The sequence below is a fragment of the Podarcis melisellensis genome (genome assembly GCF_964234715.1).
Source record: "Podarcis melisellensis genome assembly, chromosome: 9".
In the NCBI taxonomy this organism is placed as follows: domain Eukaryota; kingdom Metazoa; phylum Chordata; class Lepidosauria; order Squamata; family Lacertidae; genus Podarcis; species Podarcis melisellensis.
This window is the reverse complement of record NC_138541.1, coordinates 7,311,567-7,338,116: the sequence shown is the minus strand read 5'-3', so window position 1 is coordinate 7,338,116 and position 26,550 is coordinate 7,311,567. Positions and strand designations below refer to the sequence as shown.

The window sequence follows — 26,550 nt, the reverse complement described above, 5'->3', positions numbered from 1 at the left end:
ACAACAGACACTGCAACCTTCCAATAATTTGACTTCCCCACGCTCAAAGGCACGCTCCATTGCTGCCCAAGACAGACGGATGCCAAGAACAGCAACAATTGAGAGAGAGGGACAACAATGGCAAGTATGTTTGGCTGAAAACAGTTGTTGTTATTTAGTTGTTTTGTCATGTCCGACTCTTCATGACCCCCTGGACCAGAGCACGCCAGGCACTCCTGTCTTCCACTGCCTCCCGCAGTTTGATCAAACTCATGCTGGTAGCTTCAAGAACACCATCCAACCATCTCGTCCTCTGTCGTCCCCTTCTCCTTGTGCCCTCCATCTTTCCAAACATCAGGGTCTTTTCCAGGGAGTCTTCTTTTCTCATGAGGTGGCCAAAGTGCTGGAGCCTCAGCTTCAGGATCTGTCCTTCCAGTGAGCACTCAGGGCTGATTTCCTTCAGAATGGATCGGTTTGATCTTCTTGCAGTCCATGGGACTCTCAAGAGTCTCCTCCAGCACCATAATTCAAAAGCATCAATTCTTTGGCGATCAGCCTTCTTTATGGTCCAGCTCTCACTTCCATACATCACTACTGAGAAAACCAAAGCTTTAACTATACAGACCTTTGTCGGCAAGGTGATGTCTCTGCTTTTTAAGATGCTGTCTAGGTTTGCCATTGCTTTTCATCCAAGAAGCAGGTGTCTTTTAATTACGTGACAGTTACCTTGACCCATTTCACCACAAGTACCAGGTTGGTGACTCTCATCCTAAGGCAAACGTAACTCAAAGATGAGACCACTGTGCCCACCCTAGAGAGCTGCAAACAAAATGACCCCTGGAAGCAGGCAACCAGGCTATTGCCATGTGGAGCTTTGGACAAAGGATACTTGTCTCGAGCCAGCCAGTTACAGTACTTGCTTTTTGCCTGTGCAATCAAGAGCTGCAAAAACACATCCAGGCTTCCAGTGATAGAGGTGGCCTCTTTAAAAGGGGGGAAAGAAATAACATAAAATGCTTGGAGCGGCTGAAGAATAACAGCCTCCCCTGCCACAGCAATGACTGAAAGAACGGACCCTCGTCCTGCTGCTCTTTCCCCTCGCACATAACTCTCTGAGCTCTCAATTATTGACACAGCACAACAACACCTACACTCAGGCTTCCAGGAGCTTTGCTCAAAAAGACCCTATTATTTAGGAGTCATGGGGAGGCCCCATCAAGTAAACACTGTTCCTGGGGGTTTCACGCCCTTGGAAAGACTGAATGGTTTGCCAGCAGTATTCCACCACCCTCTCACAAACCCCTTTGATTTGAAATTGGCCTTCAGGCACGATTTGCTTGCAAGACATGCGTGAGACTCAGGCTTATTTTTTTAACCGGTTCTTACATGTAACCTGTAGAACCGTAAGAACATTCCTGCTGGGTTAGGCCAGGGCCCATATAGTCCTGCATCCTGTTCTCACAGTGGCTAACTAGATGCCTGTGGGAAGCCTGCAAGTAGGATTCGGGCACAAGAACCCTTTCTCCTCCTGTGGCTTCCAGCAACTGGTATTCAGAAGCATCGCTGCAGAGCATAGTCATCAGGGTTAGCAGCCATAGGGAGCTGGATTACATTGTTTCTTGCCTGAAAGGACTATAACTTGACTGCATAGAATGGCCGCTGTAGCTTAGCCTTCATATTCTGGCACAGATGTAATCTTCCAGCCTCTTACACACCACCATTTCCAAACTGGTACATTTCTGGGAGCCTGCATGCCTTCTCCTTTCTGGCATTGTGATGGGTTTGGAAGCCTTTCACAAGAAGAAGAAGAAGAAGAAGAAGAAGAAGAAGAAGAAGAAGAAGAAGAAGAAGAAGAAGAAGAAGAAGAAGAAGAAGAAGAAGAAGAAGAATAGTAGTAGTAGTAGTAGTAGTAGTAGTTTGGATTTGATATCCCGCCTTTCACTCCCTTTAAGGAGTCTCAAAGCGGCTAACATTCTCCTTTCCCTTCCTCCCCCACAGCAAACACTCTGTGAGGTGAGTGAAGCTGAGAGACTTCAGAGAAGTGTGACTAGCCCAAGGTCACCCAGCAGCTGCAGGTGGAGGAGCGGAGACGCGAACCCGGTTCCCCAGATTACGAGACTACCGCTCTTAACCACTACACCACACCGGCTCTCAGAGAAATACCTCTGCTCACTCAGAGATATATTTACAGTCTTAATTTACATATTATGTACAAGGTATAGAACATAGCTTAATGCATCCAAGTCCTCAGTAACAGATCCAGGAAGTGGGGACTTTCTGCTCCTCCTCCAGCAGAGGAGCTTGGGAAGCCCCAGACGCCTCCTTTGTTCCCTGTGTTTTAACCCCCTCCTGTCCTGTGCTGAAAGAATGGGCACTGACTCTCCCTCTGTTCCTGAACAAGTTGAGTGGTGTTGCTGCTCTCCAGAATCCGGGAACGTTCTCACCACTTGAGTTCCTTCTGCGGGCTTGTCCTCCCCTCCCTCTCCTGTCTTGTCTAAAGGCTCCTGTTCCTCCCCCTCCCTCAGCTCCAGGGCATTCCCTGGCAGCCCTGTGACAGGCATGCATCCATCTTTCCTCCCTTTCCTTGTTTGTGTTAAACTTGGTTCAGTATTGGGCACAAACGGATGCTCTCCATGGTAATGCCAACCAGATTCACGTGTTACTACTGTTTACAAGGGACATTCCCAGGGAAACCAAAATACTTGTTTACAAAGCTTTGTACTACCAATCTTACTGTATGCTTGTGAAACGTGGACAACTTATAAAAGCTATCTCCAACTTCTTGAAAGATTCCATCAATGGTATCTCTGAAAAATTTTACACCTCACTTGGGAAGATGGGTGAACTAATGCCAGTGTACTGGAAGAAGCAAAGATCACCAGTGTTGAAGCAATGATTCTTCGACATCAACTTTGTTGGACTGGTCCTGTTATCCAGATGCCTCATTATAATCTTCCAAAGCAACTACTCTATTCTGAACTTAAGAATGGAAAGCAAAATGTTGTTGGACAACAGTGGAATGTTAAACATGATGACGAGTTTCTTTGCCTCAGTGAAAAGAAACTATTTGACAGCACATGGAATAACATGGAGTTATTCACAGCAATGGGTTCCCAAGCTGGGTCAAGTTCTCACCCAGTAGCAGAATAAATGTGCACAAACATGATGTCAGCACATTATCATCTAATTTAATTTATAGCTCCAAGGCCAATGTGACAATATAATTATACGCCATTTAGGCCCAAGAGAGAGCACTTTTAAATGCTCACCCATTCCACTTGTATAGAAAAAGTGGGACTTAAGTTACGTTTCTGTGCCAGCTCATCCAACGAGGGCCTGTGATTTGTAAAGGCTGCTGCAGGAATGCCAAACGATGCATGAATGGTTTTTCTAACAAAAGGCCAATCAAATGTAATTAGCAACAGAGAATCCTAGTGGCAATCGAAGGCAGAAAACCTGGTATCCAGTTGATATGAATGGGCAGGGAACAGCCCTTAATTTGAAAGAGAGAGGAGAAAGAGAAACCATTAAAAAAATATCTAGAAGCTACATCATTATACCAGTTGACATTCATAACAGCTGCCTGCAAGTCTGTGCATTGGTGCTCCGTTGGTGCTCCTCAAGGCTGAAGAGTGAAGAAAAAGGAGACAGCAACGTTTTCCAAGCATGGCTCTGCTGCTAGTTGCACATTGGCTCCTCCTGACCCAGCTACAAAGGCTTTTGGATTCAGAAAGCCACTGTTGATGTGTGACCAGCAACCCTAAACTTTTGTGGCTTCTTAGACTCTGTCTATGTCACCCTCTCCATCAACCAAAGGTTACCCGCCATATGCAACCTTTGTGCATTTAAAGGGTTAGAGTGTGTTGCATAATTTTGTGGCTTCCCATACGCCATTTTGCAAACATTTGATTCCTCCCTCCGCTCTTGGGGGAGGGAGGTAACAAAGGCCCCTTTCCAGCACCTGCCCTTTTTGCTGCGGCATCTTCAAGACACAACCACCTTTCATCTAGAAAGCACACCTTCACCATCTAATCCACAAGGGAAGCAATTAAATTTAATGAGGCTCGTCTCTTAAACAAAGACATTTCTTCCTTTCTTTTCCCCCACAAAGGAAGGCAGATAGAGTGAGACAGAGGAAGGATCCCTTCTTAGTCCACCGAAGAGGGACCAGACAGGCTCGACAGCATTTCCACGTTGGTTCAACTGCTTTCTCGAGAATGTTGCTTCCATGCCCTCCGTTTTCTAATTATCTTCTAACAAAGCCTCAAAAGTTCACAAAGGAGCAGAATGGAACGAGCCTGCTCAGAGCATCACCATTTTAGTTAACATCCCCGAAGACAAACTTAAAAAGCATATTCTATGTGCAGGTGAGGTGAATTTGCAAAATGTTCTTGGAAGTACAGCTGGTACTTGGGGTATTAGGTTTGTGTGTGTTTCAAAAAGGGAAAATAGCAAGATTTTCATTGCTATAGTCTTGGTACTAGACCCTGCCATGTGTCATGGAGTAGTGGTGGTGGTCAGCAGCTGCTTGGCATCCTCAGGACTTGGGTCAGGAGCACAGGGAGGCATCAGAGGACCTGGTAGACAAGGAGCCAATGGGAGAGCAGGAAGACAGCAGGGAACACAAGGAACACAGGGAAGAAGAGATCACACAGCCCAGCAGCAAAGACGGGGCTAGGACCTTGGAAGAACATGACTCCCAGCCTCCATGGTTTCCAAGGGCCAGGAGGAGAATTAGGGGGCAGAGGAGCTGGGGTGGCCAGGAAGAAAAAGTGCATGATTGAAAGCACATGATCTGCTGGGATTCATCAGTCAGTAGAACATGAAGGAGGAGGAGGAGGAGGAGGAGAAAAAGAAGAAGAAGAGTTTGGATTTGATACCCCGCCTTTCACTCCCCTTCAGGAGTCTCAAAGTGGCTAACAATCTCCTTTCCCTTCCTCCCCCACAACAAACACTCTGTGAGGTGAGTGGGGCTGAGAGACGTCAAAGAAGTGTGACTGGCCCAAGGTCACCCAGCAGCTGCATGTGGAGGAGCGGAGACGCGAACCTGGTTCCCCAGATTACGAGACTACCGCTCTTAACCACTACACCACACTGGCTCTCAGAGAAATACCTCTGCTCACTCAGAAATATATTTACAGTCTTAATTTACATATTATGTACAAGGTATAGAACATAGCTTAATGCATCCAAGTCCTCAGTAACAGATCCAGGAAGTGGGGACTTTCTGCTCCTCCTCCAGCAGAGGAGCTTGGGAAGCCCCAGACGCCTCCTTTGTTCCCTACGTTTTAACCCCCTCCTGTCCTGTGCTGAAAGCACACTGGCTCTCACTCTAAGGGTCATTGAGCCCCACATTGGGAAAACAGATTCCTGCATTGCATGGGGTTGGACTAGATGACCCTTGTGCTCCCTTCCAACTTTATGATTCTATGACTTACCACAACAGTCAATGAAGAGCCAGACCAGCACCTAGAACCACTGAAGCCAAGACCTAGGCAATGAGTCTCTGCTCAGCAGCTAAGGACTATATAAGAGGAGAGGCTGCAGGCACTCAGGGCCACCACAACTTTCCATGATGCTTAAGGTGAGAGTCGCCATGGCAGGGGACATTGGAGACTGGCAGAGGCAATAACGATGGAGGGGAGCAAGGAGAGCATCCCTTGAACAGTGGAGGAGCATATGGATCACGCTGGGGATCTGCTGTGAAACTGGATGCTGAGGGGAGGTGAAGGCAAGAGGCGCTTTCGCTGACCACTTGGAACTACCAAGGGCAGAGGACTGCAGTGTAGCTAACTGGTGCATCAGAGCCACCAGCCCTGGATTTGGGTCTGAGAACATCTTTGGAGTCTGTGCAGTAACTCTTAGTAACTGCTGGTAACTATTCTTCCAGCTCTTGAGCTTGGGGTTGCCAAGTTTCAGGGTCCAAATCTGAGGTCTATGGGTGGCCCCGGTAATATCACTGGGGGAGGTCCCTGGTGATGTCATAGGGCTGAAGCCTGGAGATGGAGGTTAATTGGGAGAGGGGAGTGAAGGGGGGCAGATTCCCAGATGCCATCATTTGCAACCAGCTCGTGCCAGCCTGAAGTTTGCAGCTGCATACCTAGTCTTAACATCTGTCTGCCTGTCTGTATCTATCTACCGTCTATCTATCTATCTATCTATCTATCTATCTATCTATCTATCTATCATCTATCTATCTATCTATCTATCTATCTATCTATCTATCTATCATCTATCTATCATCTATCTATCATCTATCTATCATCTATCATCTATCTAGATGAACGCACTCTCACACACCTGTGGAGTCAAGCTCTCCACCTGGCAAATGTGGAGGTCTGGCCACCCAACTTGAGCTGGAGCCTCTCTCCCTGCTTCTCCAGAAATCCTTTCCTCTTGGTGATTACATTTGCAGCACTGTCATTTCAAACCCCATAAAGGGTTAGGAGGCATCTGAAAAAGAAAGAGGGGGGAAAGAGGTTTGGGGAAGACCAAGATGGATGTATCTAAGGAGACAAAGGAAAACTAAAAAAGAAGATAATGAAAGATGTGGCCGTGAGCAAAGGGTCTCTGCTTACACCATTAGTTTTGTCATCTCAGTAAAATAACTATGATGTGTGATCTTCTAATAATTGTTTCCTTTATTGGAGGCTTCCAAGGCCAGCACTGCTAGGATACAGATTGTTATTTCTTCAGTTTAATTATTTGTCCTGTCATCGGGGAGGTTGCGGGGAGAAGAGTGGTTGCTTGAATTTTCTTTTAATGATCAGTTCCTTTTTCTTTTCCTTTTTCGAAACGAGACACACCAAGACAGCAGTAATTACACGCAACATGTCAAAAAGGCTTAAGGGAACTGAAGCCAATTCTGGGAAGAGTCCTGCAACCTTTGCAGCACTGGGGTGGTGTCTTTTGCATAGGATTCTTACAAAGGCAATCCCAAAGGTGTTAATCAGATTTGGGAAAATCCTGAAGTTGCCCCTTTGGATAGATTCGGGTGCTTCTCCAAACCGAGGCAAAATCTTTTGGAAGTGTTTTGGGGTTATTAGGGGAGAATGAGACTCTTAATCTCAGGGCAAAAGATTTCTGCATTGCAGGGAGTTAGACTAGAGGATTCTTGTGGGCCCTTCCAACTCCACAATTCTGCGATTCTAACCTGCCATTTTTTTAATTATATATGTAATATTAATAGGACATAGTTATAGGCCTCTGGGGACACATAGCAGCTTTTGATACTTTTGTTTAGAAACTGAAGCAACTCAAAAGTTAAATGTAATTAAATAGACATTTGGTGCTTCTGCAGTGGGCAGGTGGGATTGTTGACTGTTAATTGAAATCAATAAAATATTTGTGAGGAGGACGGCCCCAACATAAGTATCAGTATTCCCTGACATACACGATATCTGTTTAATAAATCAACCATCTTAGTTTCAAATTCATCTGTCTGTAGCGTTGGTGTCTGTCTCAAATCTAAGCTTACTACACAACACAGTTTGGAAGCATTGTGGGTGAACTGGTGGCAACGGGAAATGATAGAAGCCCTCAGCCTGCGATGATGATGAAGAAGAAGATGAAGATGATCATTCTTAAAATTGGTACGCCACCCTCCGTCCGAATATCACAAGATGGTTCACAACTTAAAAATGCAAAATGAAGACATAAAATACATAATAAAACTAAAATTAAAACAAACCAGTAGTCCCCCCAACCAGGGACATAGGAAGGGGGACAGTGTTGGCGGGCTGCCCCGGGTGCCCTCCCAGAGGGGAGTGACATTCGGCGTGCCACCCGCCCGCGACTCCCAAGCCTACCCCAAGACGTCGGGGTAGGAGGGGAGCTGTGCCGTTTTGCCGATGACATTCGCCCCTTTCCCCATCATTTTGACAGCTTGTGGGGAGGGGGCTTGGGAGTTGCGGGCGTTTACCTGCTGCACCGAATGCAGTGATGTGATAGGATAATTGATTATTTTGAAAACTGTATTCAAGTTGACCAAATGCTTTGTATTGTATTGGCTGGTGTAGAGTGGTGAGGGGTGCTGATTTGCAGCTGGTTGATTATCATTTAAAAATAAAAAGGAAGCAAAGATATTGTGGACAAGTTTGTATTCCATAGCCCCAGTCGCTGCACAAACTCGGTTGGTGAAGCAAGTCCAACAGAAGGAACAAATGAGCTGTACTTCAGAGGACCCCAGGCTGGCTACCCCAGTCTTGCTTAGCGACCGGTGATCTGGCCATGTTATTTTCCAGGCACTTTTCAGTCTCTGGGTTGGCCAGACCTTCTAATGACTGTGTTAAAGGCTCACGGGTTGCCTCAGTTTCCCCAGACACACCCCTTTCCCCCAGGTCACCATCTCACTTGCCTTGCTTTGCACCCTCCTTGAGCGCTTTCACCTTGTTAGAACACTCCTTGCTTGCTTGGATGGCAGGAAGGAAGGGATATTTGATTGCATGTGCAAATATTTGTACACTTGTGGAGTAGACTTGACATTTGCTCCTCTGCTCACTCTTGCTTTTTGCCCCACCCATCCCTGGCATGTCCCCCCCCCCCCCGAAGCTTGCCTAGGAAGGAATGTGGCCCTGAAGCTGAAAAGGGTCCCCCACTCCTGGCTTTAACATAACAATGATTTCCTTAAAAAAAGCAAAAGCATTGTTGTCTTTAAACTGAGGTTCATTGCAGTGAATTAACTTCTCAGGGCAAAGACAGTACTAAAGGATAGCTTAGCAATTAGGATATCCTTGCAAATAAGATAACTTCTAGGTCTGAAGAGGTTAACGGACCATCTTGCGAGCAGGTTGGGTTGGTGGGGATTTCTCCATTTCTGGCCCAGACCAGCCTGTCAGTAAGGGCACAGTAAGGAACCTGTGCGTTGGTGCGTTTTGCAGTGAATTACCCAGCGCACTTCCCACGCTACTGCTAAATTGCTCACCTCTGATCCACTACAGCATTGCTCTTTCCTTTGGTTTTAAATTGCCGCTAATTAAGCCAAGCACTCAAGCACAATCTTTAGCCTTAAACATCTGCAATTCTTTTCGCCAGTCGCATCAAGGTGGCACTCAGCAGGCTAAGACAAACACGAACAAACTGAATTGCAGTGAATGATTAGATGAAGGAGAATCATAGAATACCTAGATAGGGCTGGGGTACTGTTTTAAGGGGGATTTTTGGGTGTTTGTTGTTGTTATTAATCTTGGGTATCTTTATTTTTAGATCTCACGATTTATGTGGAAATTGTTCAGTTTGGCTGTGTACTTTCTGATGAGTTTCATTTTTTGTTATGTTCGTAATTGTGTAACTCTTTTCATGTTGTAAGCCTCTTTGAGTATGGTTTTGACCATGGGGAAATGGCACACACATAAAATGATGGTGATAGTATTTTTAATTGTGGAGACTTGGGAAAAGGGGCTCTTACCCCTCTGTCCCAAAGCATTTATTCACCCTGCATATTTACTGTTTATATTAGACTGAAATCTGTGGAAAGTGGGGGACAGCCCTGAAAAAAATCTGCATCAAAGGAGTTTTCGAAACCAATGCCTGTTTTTTTCCCCCTTATCAGAGATAATGTCAAACCAGAGAACTGCAGACTTTAAAAACTACCGGTACACCGAGTTTTTTCTTGAGAGGGGATTCTGCTATATTGATGCATTAACCTGATCTATGGATTTGTGATTGTTCCCCCCCTTTTTGCATCTGTTTGATTTTATTGTTGATTTTATGCCACGATACTTTCTTCTAAATGTTGGTGGTGTATATTGCAAATTCATACATATATAAACTTGCCTGTGCCAACGTATGACTGTTGCAATAAAAGAGATCATTTTCGATTATAAAGGCAAAAGATCAGGGATGATCTTTTGAGAGATGATCAGCTCACCGAGATCAGAAGGAATGGCCACATCTGACAGGCTGTCAATAAGACTTGTCCAATGCGTTCTGCCACATGTCCAGCCAACTGAAAGAAACAGCCACATCATGGAGAATGCATGCCAGGACTTTTAAAGCCTGTTGGAAGCAGGATCTCGTGTAGGGAAGGCAGCCAAAAAGAAACACACTTCTTCCATCCAAAACTCTGTAATATGTAATAACCTGCCAAAAGGGAAGTGGCACAAACAGCATCTTTGGAGCTGGGGGCCAAGGAAGCAGTTTACCCTTTTGCCTGTTGTCTGCATTCATGACATGACAAGATTGTCTTTCAGTGGCTGAATCTCCAAGGGAAAAGGACAGAAGCTCTTAGGCAAATCACATTTTGGGGCAATTTAGGAACAGTACAATAACTTTGTGATAAAGAGATACATGGCCATGCCGAAACCAGTAGCATCCCATTGACGTACTTGTGAAGGAAGTAGGATTGCAAGAAGCAGAGTTGATATGCAGCTTATTAATGGCCTGATATGGTTTTGAGAATTAATGAACTGTAGGGAAATATGAAGCACTGAAAGCAGATCTGGAGTCTGGCTCATTTGCATCTTCTGAGGACTAAAAAAAAGTGGATTATAGCATGTTTTTTTATATATCTCTGTATTTGATTACAGAGACTTATTTTTGTATAATTCTACAGTGCATATTCCTTCATTACATTAATTGGATGGCCTCTTATATATTGCAAAGATCCCCCGCCCCCCGCTCCTGAACAGAGATTTTCCCATTAAAGCAGAACTCACTTGGAAAAGACAATTTTCTTGATGAACTGAATAATTTACTGTGTGTAGTTCTTCATTGCCTTCAGTTTGCAAACTTGCCGGATTGCCGACTTACTGTCACTTTTGCAGCGATCATTTATTCAGACGTGCCGATTTTGTTTACCCCCTAGCCAAGTTTTCTTTAAAAAATAAATTCTCGGGGGAGACAAGATCTATAGCAGTATGGGAAGATTGCACAGAGCAGGGATGACTAAGAGTAGACTGACCTTTAAATACTTCCCAACCAAGCTGCATGGTTTTGGCATAAGAGTGACATCTTCTCAGCCACTTACCAGGGAGAAAGTCTGCAAAGACTGGAGGAGGCGCAGCTTTTCCTGAATCCCAGCAGTGCGTACAGGGTGGCCTTAGCAGTTATGGGAGCTGAGAAATGATGCTACATCTTTTGCCAGTGTGATTGGCTGCCAGAGTGCTCAGGTTATGGCCTTGAGGCATTGATCCGCTCCATGATGCAACAGCCAGGAGAGACAAAGGAGTCTTTGAAGAAGAGATCTGGTCAGTTGCTGTTTCAGCACAGCAGCCCTTTCGGGGAACATCCTGCCTTGAACCCATCTCCAGCTGGATATACCAGGTAACTGCCCATGCCTGACTGCTTAACGCAGGGGTCGGCAAGGCTTACCAGGCATGGGCCAGATCACTCCTGCGGAGATCCTCCATGGGTCAGACTGTCACAGCACGACACCGGAACTCGCGTCTGTGCATGTCCGTGGCGCCTGAAATCACTTCTGTGAATGCCCAGATGCTGAAAATCGTGCCTGCGCAGAAGCAATTTTCGGCACCTGGGGATGCACAGGTGCAATTTCTGGTGTCTGGGCATGTGCAGAAGTGATTTCCAGAGCCGCGGTTTAGCACAGAGTGTGTGGACTGACCGAGCAGGCAGCTTGGTTCGGGGGCGGCTCGTGAGTCGGTTAAATGGCCTCCATGGACTGCTTCTGGCCCATGGGCCTTAAGTTGCCAACCCCGGCTTAAAGCAATGGGGAATCAAATTCACTGACATATGTGACGGTGGAGGTCCACATGCCCTTTGGGGGAAACATTTGGGGGCCGCATCCCACAGTGAGTGAAAAGTAGGTGGAACTAGCATTGGTGGTGGGCCACTCATTTGCCCCCTCCACTACTTCCCCCTGGCATATAACAGCTGAATCAGAAACAAAAAGATCCCACTTACATTAATATGACGTCCCCCTACCCAAAGCCTACATGTCACATGGGGATGGGACAACTTTCTGGTGGTGGCAGTGCATTTGGAGTGGAGGGGAGGTCAATCCTTCCCTCCACAGTTGTCCTGAAAGTTGGTGGTGGTCTCATTCATGCGAATGGGGACTGGTTTTGTGATAAGTTTGGCTAAGGACCATTGGCTGTGACACCAGAAACCACATTTAACCCATGAGACAGCACTTCGCCTGTACCAGTGATGGCCAGACTTGGCCCCCCAGCTGTTTTGGGACTACAGTTCCCATTATCCCTGGCCACTGGTCCTGTTAGCTAGGAATGATGGGAGTTGTAGTCCCAAAACAGCTGGGGAACCAAGTCTGGCGATCACTGCCCTATACCCTGCTTTAAAAGGTCAAATGAATTTGTGGAGTGCTGGCCATTAACCATGCCAAATGCATATCAGAGGCAGTTATAACTCTGTGTTCCAGTTCCCAAGTGGTGAGGTAGAAATTATCGCTGAGGCCAGCGTCACTACATAAGAGCATGACCTGACCACAAAACTTGTAAGGACCAATTTAGGAGGAGCTCAAAGCAGAATGCTAGAATGAAAAGTAACTCTTGATAAGGTACAAGGAGGGATCTGCACATTTCGCAGAAAAATTGGTTGAATAAGTGTTTCCAAGGACTGTGGTTAGAAGAAGAGATGGTGAGATGCAGAAGGTGGTTGACTAGAGGATAGAAAAACTAAGATGATATATAACCCTGTATGTGCTATATATAGAATCCCTTTTGGACTCTGGCTGGTAGTGCATTACTGAACAAAGTCTGCCTAACTGGCAATTTGATGTGAGCTTCCACACACAAAAGTAATTTTGCTCCAAAGTGGCATACAAAAAGGGGAACTGTTTTTGTATTCATGCCCCTGCTTGGGTGCTTCTCAGAAGCATCTTACAAGCCTCTGTCAGAAACAAGATGCTGGGCTGCAGGGTTCTTCAAACGTTTTGATGAAAATGGAGGTTGCTGCCCCCCCCAATGAAGCCATGCTAATTGTGTGCCTCTTGGAGGAAGGTTCTTCACATTTGGGAAATATTTTGGGGGGTATTAGGGGGTACGTACTGGGTTGCATGAATGCTAATATGCCCCTTACCTTTGTGACTGGCAAAATTTTAAAAATGCGAGGAGTGGGTCCAGACTAAATTAGCTGACTGTAGTTCCCACTGAAATCAGTCGGACATAAGTCATGATTAATTTGCCTCATTCATTTCAATGGGACCTAAACTCAACTCACTTTAGTCTAGATCCTACCCACTGTGTCACCATACATGTAATATGTTGGAGCCCAATGTTGTTCCACCATCTGTTTTGGGGTCTACTTTAGTCATCAACTTCAGTAGGTGCAGAAGTCACCCAGTGCATCAAATCTAACTATTTGGACTGTGTGACTCTCTAAGGTTGAAGTAGTTCAGCTTTAGTCTTCGTCTGAAGTTTTCCTCCCATTTATTTTTAAATTTCTGTCCCCCATTGTCTGCCACAGTGGCACTCAAAGTGATGAACAGCATAAGAAACAACCAAATGAATCACAATCATGAAAGCAATTTGGAAAACAATTGCCGCAACATTAAAACATATCCAAGGAAACATCCAAAAATATCAGCAGAGCAGGAAAACCCAATCCAAATGTGCTTAGCCAGCACAAGGCACCATTTGGGTGTCTATGTACCAACTGTAGTTTGTAATAGAGGCAGACCCAGAATCGTATTGTGGACCTGCTGAAGTTATCACATCTGATAATGAATTTTGTCACTGGGACATGTATTTGTGATGGGTGTCTATTTCTTTCCTACAGAAACTCAGCGATAATTTAAAGCACACACTGAAATGGAATATTAGGCATGTCAGCTGCCAAGGAGATGGAGTTTGTCATAAGCAGTGAAAGATGTTCTTGGGGCACTGTCAGACCTGACTGAGCATCAATAGCATTTTGATCCTTACTTTTTTTGTTATTTGCATTGTAGGTGCAATATAGACGGAGACATTTTAGAGCAATCTACATTTAAAAACGGAATAGGATCAAAGGCCCATCTAGTTCAGCATCCTATTCTCACAGTGGTTAAGTGGTTATCTATGAGCTGCCCATAGGGAAGACCTGAGTGTAATTGGTCCTCAGAGGCACACTGCCTCCTTCAAAAGCATACTGATATGCAATGATGCATTGATACCCCACATGTCCACCAACAAGCTCAGAACGTCTTATGTAGGGTTCCTACATCATCTCCCATCTAGGTAGTTAGACTCATTTAGATTCAGCTGCAGAATTTTGTTGTGTTTCTTCAACCTACATAGTAAACCAGTGTGGTGTAGTGGTTAAGAGCGGTAGATTCGTAATCTGGTGAACCGGGTTCGCATCTCCGCTCCTCCACATGCAGCTGCTGGGTGATCTTGGGCCAGTCACACTTCTTTGAAGTCTCTCAGCCCCACTCACCTCACAGAGTGTTTGTTGTGGGGGAGGAAGGGAAAGGAGAATGTTAGCCGCTTTGAGATTCCTTTGGGTAGTGATAAAGCAGGATATCAAATCCAAACTCTTCCTCTTCTTCTAAGGAACCCCAGATTCCACCATCCCTTAACATAGTGATCTTAGAAATTGATTCCTTAGCCTTGAAAAGTACAAATGCCAACTTCTGTGACTCCTAGTTCTGCATGGGCATTGCACAAGCACATTTGCACAGAACTGAGGTCTTGTTCACTGTATTGGCACAGATTTTCACACTCAGATGGGAGAGCCAAGGGTTAGGCAAGAGCGTGAGGAGAAGGAGAGGGAGCAATTTCCTTCTTGTCTTCCAAGACTCCAACTGACATGTCAATATAAAATAATTTGACAGCCCAGCTGCCAAATTTAAGCGCAATATCAGAGAACGGGGTTGGTATGAGAGGATATTTTAAAGTTAAACAACAGAAAAGTTGAACATTATGAGCCGTACTTCAAATTCCAAGGTTAAATAAGTTTATTGAGAGTTAGCGGTTACGACGGTATATCAGATACCTTGTAATCCAAAGCTACACCTACACATTTGCCTCTAAATTCTCACATGTGTCAGTTTCCATGTCTCTACACATTCCATCACCGGTTCTTCTATTTCTAATAATAATAATATTAATAATAATAATATAATTATAATAATACAAAAGGCAATGTCAACCACCAAGTTGTGCTTCATACTCCACCAGAAAAGAAGAATCCAGTTGGCAAAAAGAAAACAATTAAAAAAGAGAAAAACTTTGTTCAAGTCATCATCGTTGAAACAGAATCATCATTAACACTACTAGAAACAAAAAAGGAAAGAAAATGCGAGTTAAAGGAATTGTTATTTTTTTTTAATCATCTTGGTTAAAAATCCACATATCATAATGAAGATGACTCAAAGTTAAAATTGTCTCATTCCCCGGGCCACACTTCCAAGCATATTGGCTAGTTACATGATTACACTGTAACAAAAGCAATACAGGTTTTATGGTCTACCATTTCCAGGAATCCCACCTATAAATATACCTGCCAACCTAATGTTTCTTGCATGCATTAAGGATTTGCTTTCCACCCTTCAGAGTTGACTGTCTCCCATTCCCCCACCACGATTCTTACAATACAATTTTTTTGGGAGGGGAGCCGATTAACATTATCAATATTTTATGCTCTTGGGGGAAATACAAAGGTCAGCATGATGGACCTCCATTTAACATAAGAATTGCCATGTGTCTTTTGGAAAGGGAAACTGCGGACTGTTTAATGACTTTAATAGAGTCTTGGGCTGCATGCACATTGAAACTGCTTCATTATTCTTTTCTCCCCCATGCCAGATGAATACAAGTCGGCAGGTACGCATACAAAAAGAAACAAGGAAGGAAATAGAAAACCCCTCGAAGGTTGAAGCCTAGTGAATTAGAAGGAATCCATCGCTTTAAATTCACTTAGAGCCTGTACCGGAGAAATGTGTTTCTTCTGAGAACCTCTCCTCACTCTCGTCTGATATTCCTCCGGCTTTTCTCTCTTGACTAGAGGTTTCTTTTCCGGCGCCTTCATCTTCCAAGACACGACAGGCGAGTTGACGGCAGCCGTGCCGTAGACCTTCTGATATTTGGTCGAAGCCACGTAGGAAGCTTTCACAGTAAGGACCACGGCATTCATCAGGTTTTTAGCTGCTTGGATGAGGGAGGTGGCACTGTCGAGCTAGGGAAAAAGAAAGGAAGCAACAGGAAGGTTATTGCCAGCCTGGGTTGGAGGAATGTAATGCTCACCGAGCGGAGATGGTTGTCTTGCTGAAGAGGGTATTGTGCATAAACAACCTCTGTATAAAAGACATACAGACTGATATATGTCATTCTGCCATACACATGGAGCTGCCTTCGCACATCGTGAATAATGGATGTTTCCCAACGTTTTTATGCACCATTGCCAATGGATTGATGATTTCATTATACATTAGTGATTTTCAATGCAGAGCAAGAGAGTGGAAGTTCTCCCAGGTTAATTGGATCAGTAAAGAAGAGTTTTGCATGTGCCCACCAAAAACCTGATCTTGCTTGCTCTAAAGCAAAAAGGAAACCACGCGCCGATGCAATGCCCAGACTGTTATTAACCTGGAATATTAAGATGCTATTCCTGACTTACAACATTTATGGCTAAAAAGTGTAATATTAGAACAGTCAGACACAATTCTGGCAAATGCACGTAACAACATTTCTCAGAAGATGGCCCACTAGTGAGATGTGTCTGTCTCCCTCATTATGGACTTTCAGGAGAAATTTAAAAACACTCCTGTCTACTCAAATGTTTGATGGTTGAAACGTATTGTTCCCAGCAACCCTAAAATCACTGGCTTAAAGGATGTGGTTGTGATTTGTCCCATGATTTGTTGTCATCGTTCCGAGAGGTTTTAATTGTGGCCTGTTACTTTCCCCAGGAAAAACCCATGGCTCAGTTGGTTCGACCCCCATAAGGAACAGCTGCATATTGCTGGACTAGGTGATCTTCAGGCTCCCTTCCAACACTGTGATTTTATGATTCTACTGCTGAATCGGAACAAATGTCAATCTACAGAAAACCTAATTGACATTTGTTTGGATTCAGCAGTAAGCAGCATAGGCGTCAACTCTTGGGTGACGAGCTTCTTTTGCCCCCCCAAAAAAATGTTTGAAGGGGCTGCCCCCCCCCAAGTTGATGGAAATTTTATTTTACTAAATTTATTAGTCACTCTTTCTGGGGGTGGGGGCAATTCAAAGCAATTTACAAAATGACTTATTGACATCCCCCTGCACATATTTGCATTAAACCCAGAAAATATCCCACCCAGTTGAGATTATGAGGATTACATTTATATACCACTGAATTGCCAAGAAAACTTCTAAGTTGTGAAAACCAGCTGTGAAAAAATATAATCACACATAATTAAAATATGCAATATGCAATTTATCAAAAAAATAAACACCCACATTAAAAATATGCAGTAAAGCACTTGCAGCAGTTAAAACAGCAATTGAAACAGGAGGTTCAAGTCACAACATAACTGTGCACACTTATGCAGGATGCAAACTTAGCAAATATGCACATGGAAGGTCTTGAGGTACCTCTGACCAAACTAGAGGTGGCAATACCAGTTAGCTCTGCTTCCCCATATCTTTAGATTCTTGACTTTGCACATGATCATCAGTTCTGTTCACAGACCAATAATTTGCTGCTCCCTCCTGCACATCACGAGGGTGAGCAGAACTGCCAAAGGCCCCATGCACTGAATACAGTATCATTTTACTCTGAACGGTCATGGCCTCTTCCCCCAAAGACTCTTGGGCATTGTAGTTAAGGCTGCTGAGAGCAGTGGGGAGGCCCCTATTTCCCCCACAAAGCTACAATTCCTAGAGTTCCCTGGGACGACAAATTGTTTAACCACTCTGAAAACCTGTAGCTGTGTGAGGGGAACAGGGATCTCCAAACAAGTCTCAGCATTCTTAACAAACAGGGAAGCAAGAGGCATTCTCAGAGTTGAAGGACACACTTCAGGCAGCAGTGCTGTAGTGGGGGTACAACAGGAGTACTTGCTAGGGGTGCAAAATGTCAACACCTGGTGCTGCCTCAATACAGCTGCACACTTTTGTTGCTGGGCTCTATTGAAAACGGCCTCTTCAGGAAGTGACCTCACCAGACAATGGAACAACTCTTCTTATCTCTGCAGCTACAATCTCCTGGGTGACACATATGCCATTAGGCAGTTGAATGCGCATGTGCACTCTGTTCATTTCCCTCCCACCCACCCCATCCCCTCCACATCGCCCCAGGCACTGGCAACACACGATATGCCACTGCCAGGCAGTCAAAAAACTTCAGGGAGTGTGTAAAGTTGGGTTGGCTCAAGGGATGGCTGAGGGCCATTTACATAGGTCTGGAGGGTTTCATGTGGCCCCTGGACTTTGGGTTCCCACATTCCTGCTGTAAAGTCCTGCTGAAAAGGTATAATAAAAGTCCATATAGTTCCAGAGTTCCTCACAGCTATATAGATATATTGAGGGGGGCAGAGAAAGAGAGGAAAAACTAACCTACCTACAGTACCAACAATTATGAGGACTTTAAATTAATTGGTTAAAATGATTCATCGTCATGCATCCCTCAGATTGGTAATTAATTTTTAATCTCCAGATTCAAGAACATTTTCCCCCCTTCCCACACAAACAGACGCTTATTTCCCATCTTTCCCTTTCGGAAAGAAAAACAAGTTTTAAGATGGATAGTAACATTATAATGGCAACAACATGCCAACTCAACAGAGAGCCGTGATATATCGCCCGGTATAATGGTCTTGTACCATTCCGCGGCGTGATTTACGACGCAACTTGCGTGTTTGTTGGCAAATAGCCGATCATACGCTATTAAATTAGGATATTTTAAATTACCACTGAGATCTGCCATCAAACATTGCAGGCTGTTGAATGGCTCGTTCGCAACAAGCGCTGGGTGTCAGAGCAGAGAGAGTGAGCAGACGGGCAGCGAGACTTGTACCTTTAAACATTCTTCTGAGGCCTGGTACATTTGCTGAAGGCAACTGGCTTGATTTGACAGCCAAGCAAGGAGTGGTCCCAAAATGATGGTATATTAATTGAAAAAGAAAAAGAAAGAAACAGACATGATAGGAGGCCTTGAATGGGGCTTCAAGCTGGCCATGTGTCAAACTGGGAGCCCTCGCCCCATCCCTGACTCTACCTAGCCCTCCTGGTAAAGAAATTTTCTCTTGGGGAGGAGATAACAGGGGTCAAAGAGGGCTGATGCAGAAGAAACCCTGTAAGGGTGGGCCATGGAAGGCCTAGACTGAACAAAGGCAATATATGCATATGCTAAGGATCTTCCATAGATACATATTGCCTTGAAATGGGAATCTGTATGAAAGTAAAAAAGAGTAAAGGACCCCTGGATGGTTAAGTCCAGTCAAACTTGACTATGGGATGCCGCGCTCGTCTCACTTCAGGCCGAGGGAGCCGGCATTTGTCGGCAGATAGCTTTCTGAGTCATGTGGCCAGCATGACTAACATCCATTGTAGTATAGTAATTGATGCATTTAGACAATGTGAGATAAGGACCCACATGGAATGCACAGGCTGTGATCCCACTTCACACAGCCTTGCTGGGTCAGGCTAATGGCATATTTGATCTCATGTCCTGTTTCCCACAATGCCCAATCAGATGCTTCTATGAAAACTACAAGCAGGCCGTTTCCTGATGTTGTTCCCCTATGACTGATATTCAGGTGCATAGTGCCTCTGACGATGACGATGATGATGATGATAATAATAATAATAATAATAATAATTTTTATACCCCGCCCATCTGGCTGTGTTGCCCCAGCCACTCTGGGCAGCTTCCAACAAACTAAAACATCAAGCACAGTGAAACAGTAAACATTTAAGACTTCCCTGAACAGGGCTGCCTTCAGATGTACTCTAAAAGACAGATAGTTGTTTATTTCCTTGACATCTGATGGGAGGGCATTCCACAAGGCAGGAGCCGCTACCAAGAAGGCCCTGTGCCTGGTTCCCTATAAACTCACTTCTCGCAGTGAGGGAACCACCAGAAGGCCCTCGGAGCTGGACCTCAGGGTCCGTGCTGGATGATGGGGGTGGAGACACTCTTTCAGGTATACAGAGCTGAGACCGTTTAGGGCTTTAAAGGTCAGCACCAACATTTGAATTGTGCTTGGAAACTTAATGGGAGCCAGTGCAGATCCTTTAGGGGTCCCGACAGGCACTCCCAGTCACTAGTTGCCTCATTCTGGAATAGTTGTAGTTTTCGAGTCACCGTCAAAGGTAGCCTCACATAAAGTGCATTGCAGTAGTCCAAGTGGGAGATAACCAGGGCATGCAGCGCAGCACTGGCAAGATAGCGCATGGGCAGCTAGGGTCTCAGCTGGTGTACCAAATGGAGTTGGGCAGCCATCATTACTATTCCCCGGACTTACATTTTCTATCCTGCCTTTCCTTCATCATGGAACCAAAGGCAAAGTACATGTGGTTTCCAGGCAATAACCTTACATCCAGCTGCCAAGCAGACCCAGAACTGCTTAGCTCCAGTAAGGGGTGGCCCCACAACTTGGAGCTAATAGCCCTTCACTTATCCCCTGCATTAAATGTTGGAGAGCTGCTACTAGTCAGTGTGAACGGTACTGAACTAGACTTGGGGAAAGGCTTCCAATATGATTAAAAAAAAGTTTCTAAAATGTTCGGATGAGACTCGCAAAATTTCAGCAGGTTTCGTGCAACATTGCAACGCTAGTGTGGCGCCAACAAGCCCGAAACTTCTGAATTAGCCCCAGTAGCACACCCCTTTTTGTTGTGCACGTGTATTGCTCTTCAGACCTTTGAAGGGATTTGATTTGATGCACTGCACTGACTACTGGGAGTGTGAACGTGACTGGAGCTTGCAGCAGAGGAAGAGGCCCTGCATTTACATGAGCGAGCGTCGCAACTCCTGGGCAAGTGCGGGTTGGGGGAAGCTGCAGACAGCAACAAGGAATAAAGAGTTTTGTTACATTGTTATGACAGCTATAATAGCAAAGAAACAATGGCTTGCATTTGAAAAGGAGATTATGTTAAATGCAAACAGCTACCATCAGACCCGTGAAGGAACAGAGAGTCTCTCAAGTGAGAGATCTTAGGTTGTATTCAACACGGCGTGAAGGTGAACGTTTATCAGCACAAAGGCTTCTCCTTGCACAATGGAATGAGCACCATATCTCCTCCATCCACACACCCTAAATCTATTTTGGGTTCCCCTCTGCAGCCCTCAGAAACAGATTTGTGGATGGCACACAGGTTACCCAGGGGTAAGAGAGATGGGAAAGGCTCTGGAGCTAGTACTAATCCTTGTGTTCATGGGGAAAGATAGCTGAACACCACTCCTACTCTCTCCTGATAATTCTAAAATTTATTTTGGGGTCCTGTCTTTTCTAGATGCAGAAGCCACGGTGTGCTCCGTAGTGCCCTGCGTGGCAGCCATTTTGTGACGGGCGCCCACGGAACCTTCTTGAAATTCCAAACATCCCCACTATCCCAAAGATGTTCTATACCAGAGGAAGGGAAATCTGAAAGGAGTCATGAAATGGAATCAAAGGCATGGCTGTCCAGTCCGTTATACGCAATTCCTGAAGCGGACTATAGACACCGTCCGTAGGCCACATAAGAGTTCCCTGCAACAATCAAACCTGCAGCCATGTCTAGGATTGAGAATCACAGCTTACAGCACATGAAATGCAGCTTTTTGAACAACCTAAAGTGCCTTATATAAGACAGGCTGGTATTTATTCTTCCCATGCTGCAGTTCAGGTACTCAGGCAGAGTTAACAATGGCTTACCTAAGGCCCCCTCCAGAATTCATTGTCAGAGGTGAAATTCAAACTGGGGGATTCATTTGCATCAATCCGTCTTTCTGGCTGAATCCACCCATGCTGTAGAATGAATTGATCCTGAAATAGTTGACTGAACTATGCCACCACCTGGCAGGGAGTATCTCATTTAAGTGCTCTACATTTAACCCCCAACCCCCCAACCCCCCCCCCCCTGCAAGTATGAAAACTAGCCCGTCAGGGTGATATTCAGCCTGTTCCTTACTGCGATTTTTAAAAATTCCTCCAAGTAGAACAAATAACAACACAAAGATGTGCTACAGGCTTTTCTGGCACTTAAGGGTTCTACCAGTTAATTCTTATCTCATCTCAATGTATGTTTAAACCAAGTCTGAGTCATTAACAGTGTACTAAAAAAGAAACTTATATTGGTAAAATCAAATTACTAGAGCGTTTTGCAAGGAAGCATAATAAAATCACTCCTCTTGGTATGTAGCCATGACTCAAAGGCATGTTTTAAGTTTAGAAAGGGCAGGGAGGAAGAATCTATTTTCTCCATTCCTTCATTTTTCCACCTCATCCCATTTAAAGTAATTTACTTATCTGGACGTGATGCATTTTTAATTCATTATGGCAGATAGCTGGGTAGTACTGCTGGCCAATCCACTGATTAGTTGCACTCATTTGCATTTTTTCAATTATTAGTAAGAAAACCACTGGGACCCCCAAACAAAATTACTTGTATATTTAACAAATTCTGAATTTTAATGTGGCCTACAAATGCTATCTTTCTCCAGATAACATCCAACAGACATTGCAAAAGCTGTAGACAGCTGTGCACCAGAAATACTTGTGACTCTGAAAGCATAGATTGATGTCTTAAAACGGCTTGGCTGTCAGCTTCACTGTGCAAGGGAACTAAATAAATGACAAATATCAAAGACAATCCCAAAATATACAGGGTGTTCCTGAGCAAGCACATATCGTACGCGCATTTGCATTCAAAAAGATACATTTCTTCAACAGAATGATTTAATTGCTTTAGCCAACGTAATTTTTAAACAATAAAATTAAAAAATGAAATTGCATCTCATTTTGCATGCATGAAACTCTCTTTTTAATATAAGTAGATATTTAATTTATGATAACTGGGGAGGGGGAAAACGAGGCACAAATGCAATCATAAAAGATAATTAAATATGCCTTAAAATTCCTGTTCAGTCCCGTGAATGATCTAACTGAAGAAAGAGTCCTTGAAGAAGTAATAGATATTGTTCCACCTAAGTTTGCAATATATAATAATTGCTCCTAACAGCTAATTCTAATTATATTAATTTTAAATCAGACTGGTTGATACATAAATCTGCTCACTTAAAACAAGGCGGTGTGAACTACCCTAAATAATAGCATTAAAATATCCTTACTTTCCAAACTAGGTTGAAATGAAAGAATGCAGCCTTAGAGCTTGGGGAATATAGATTGGGGGTAGCTGCCATTGTGGTGGGGGAAGAACTTGAACTTGAATCAGATGTGACCTCTCCTTTGGGAACTTACATTTTAAAAATCCCATTCCACCTCATCCTGGAAGATGGGAGCAGGTACCAGTAAAGTAAAATGAATGTGTCCATCTGCCTTTCCCAAGCTGGTGTCTTCCAGATATTTTGTGTTAAAACTCTCATCAGTGCCAGTTGTAGTGCAAGATTTCTGGAGTGTATCAGATTGGGAGAGGCTAGTGGATCTCAAACAAAGAAATATACAGTGTACAAATAGGGCCTGCAACAAAGTGTTGCATGCCTCTTTCAAGGATATTCACTGCAGCATGGAGAATATTTTTATTTGAAGATGCACATAAAGGGTGGGCAAGGTGACCAGGAATAAGGACCCAATGTTGGAGAAAAGCAAATACATTTCCTTCTCTTGAGTTTGAAAACTCTTGGGTTACTTGAAACCAAACAAGGGCACTGTTTTATCTAATAATCTATCCACGGCTTGCAGCCTCTGCATCTAAATTAACTACCTCACTTAAAGCTGAGCCCTTTTGTTGGTTGTTCTCTTACAACTTGTTGGGCGATATCACAATATATCACAAGCCAACCATCACAATATACCGATATACAATATCATGATGTCGAGGTCCTGGGCTGTGGAGGGAGGGAGTAGGCAGGAGGAGTGATCTCCTGGCTGAGCTATCTGCCCTGGCACACTCAGCTATCGCTGTCATGTCCTTCCCAGCGAGGGAGGGAGTGGGCAGGAGCAGCAATAGCCCCTTGCACCAGGTTCCCAGTGAACGCTCCGGCATGTCCTTCCCAGTGATTGCCCTTCCTGGTGGCTGGGCATGAATGCTCTGTTTAAAAGCTCCCTCTGGCGATATATTGCCATTCTGAAACCGCTATCGCATTCTGAACTTCAAATCGCTTCCAGGCGATTTATTGATATACCTCCCACCCCTATCAGTCACATGGCTCTCCATGAAGCTCAACCAGTTTTCATCAGCTGTCTGTGACACAGGTTGATGAGTCTTCCTGTGTCCTTCCTGGGTGCTGCATTCTGCGGTTTTGTTGTGCCAAAGGGCATAGAGATGGAATGTGCCACCATTCTGGGTTAAAAATAAAAAATGGATACATGTGCATTAGAAGTAATCCATTTGTAGTAATCAGACTCCAGGTGTAACTGGCAACCTCATAATGTCACTAATACATAACTGGCCTATATCCCAGGTCGGCTTTTATTCCCTGAATATGCTGCAGTAAGAGCAAACACCCTAACACTTTGAGAGGAAATGTGCAATGTGAGCAAAGATGCAGCAATGCGGCCCAACTATTCCTATGGCAAGTATTCCTGCTATGACTGGCTGCCTCCCTGCCTGGTAAAGGTAAAGGTAAAGGTACCCCTGCCCGTACGGGCCAGTCTTGATAGACTCTGGGGTTGTGCGCCCATCTCACTTAAGAGGCCAGGGGCCAGCGCTGTCCGGAGACACTTCCGGGTCACATGGCCAGTGTGACATCGCTGCTCTGGCGAGCCAGAGCTGCACACGGAAACGCCGTTTACCTTCCCGCTGGTAAGCGGTCCCTATTTATCTACTTGCACCCGGAGGTGCTTTCGAACTGCTAGGTTGGCAGGCGCTGGGACCGAGCAGCGGGAGCGCACCCCGCAGCAGGGATTCGAACCGCCGACCTTTCGATCAGCAAGTCCTAGGCACTGAGGCTTTAACCCACAGCGCCACCTGTGTCCCTTCCCTGCCTGGTAAAAACACTTAAATCCTGCCTTTTCCTCCCTGCATCTGTCACAAACTCTGCAAAGCGAAAGGATCCTGACAATTGCTGGTCCCTTTGCTTTGTATTCAGTGGGAAGGATTCCAGAAGATGGCCAGTTGTCAAAAATAAAATAGTTCCTGCTTTTGAAAGCCAGCAAGAAAGCTGCAAGTGTGGAAGAAGGAAGGCAATATTATTTTAGACAGTGTTAACTACATGAGAGACATAACTTTAAAATTCCTTTCCCTAGCTTGTGACTCGTTTTCAAGGATCAAGGAAGTGAGCGACATTTTCTCTTTGTCAAAACCGCAAAAACTGTTCCCCTGTATTTCCATCTCATCTGATACACAAATTCCACAAAAGGTAAAGGACCACTGGACTGTTAAGTCCAGTCAAAGGCGACTATGGGGTTGCAATGCTCATCTTGCTTTTCAGGCCAAGGAAGCCAGCGTTTGTCCACAGACAGCTTTCTGGGTCATGTGGCCAGCATGACTAAATTGCTTCTGGCGCAATGGGACACTGTGACAAGTGCCAGAGCGCATGGAAGCACCTTTTACCTTCCCACCACAGCGGTACCTATTTATCTACTTGCACTGGCGTGCTTTTGAACTGCTAGGTTGGCAGGAGCTGGGACAAAGCAACAGGAGCTCACCCCATTGTGCAGATTCGAACTGCCGACCTTCCGATCAGCAAGCCAAGAGGCTCTGTGGTTTAGACCACAGCACCACCCACTCCCCAAAATCTGCCACAAAAAATATTCCACAAAACCTGTGCCCAAAGCAAGGAGATACACATTTATCAGAGTGTATGCTTTACCATGGGGGAGGGGCTGCAGAAGTTGCATTTTGGAAGAGATGAAGGAATATGAAACCCAAGGCTTTTACAATTCCTGCTCCAGGTGCAAGCCTGATGACGTCTACAGACTAACAAAAGGAGAATGTAATGTGCACTTTTTAAATGTTGTTTTAGAGTGATTGATGACTGGCCAAAGCCTATGATGGAAATGTCAAGAACAATGGGTTCAAGCCTCAGCAGAGGAAATTTGGAGCTGGTACAAGGAAATGCTTTTAAAGGGGATGTTTACAAGATGAGTTCCCTGAAAGTTTCATTATTGCATGTTATCATCCTGACAAGAGACCACACTGCACAATGGCCAGATATTCCAAAGATCGAACATCTAGAGTCTCCTTCTTTCCAAGTAGAAGTAAGAGGAAAGGAAATGCTAAATCCATGTCTAATCATAGCCGTTGTGCATAATGCAATCTACTCAAGCTGAAGCATTGAAATGAAGGGTCCTGGAAAGGAGGAAGGATAAGGGATTCTGTGGTTACTTTCACTTTGTATGGAGATGTATGGATTTACTCACAGAATCATAGAATTGCAGAGTTGGGTGGGAACTCCAAACCCCTGCAATGCAGGTATCTCAACTGAATCATACATGGCAGGTAGGCATCCAACCTTTGCTTAAAAACCTCCAAGGAAGGCGAGTCCACCATCTCCCAAGGGAGTCTGTTCCACTGTCACAAACAGTTCTTACCATCAGAAAGTTCTTTCTGATGTTTAGTCAGAATCTCCTTTCTTGTAACATGAAGTCGTTGG

At 44.7% G+C, this 26,550-nt stretch overlaps 1 protein-coding gene across 3 annotated transcripts in view; it reads right to left on the bottom strand.

Annotated features, from left to right (window-relative positions):
• Nucleotides 1-14,809: 14,809 nt before the first annotated feature.
• Nucleotides 14,810-26,550, bottom strand: part of CTNNA2 (catenin alpha 2) — a 399,473-nt gene continuing 387,732 nt past the window's right edge. For all 3 annotated transcript variants that reach the window (XM_081924921.1, XM_081924922.1, XM_081924923.1), the window contains one exon: nt 14,810-16,047. In XM_081924921.1, the coding sequence (XP_081781047.1) occupies nt 15,760-16,047 (288 nt within the window). In that variant the 3' untranslated portion in view covers nt 14,810-15,759. The remainder of the gene's footprint in view (nt 16,048-26,550) is intronic.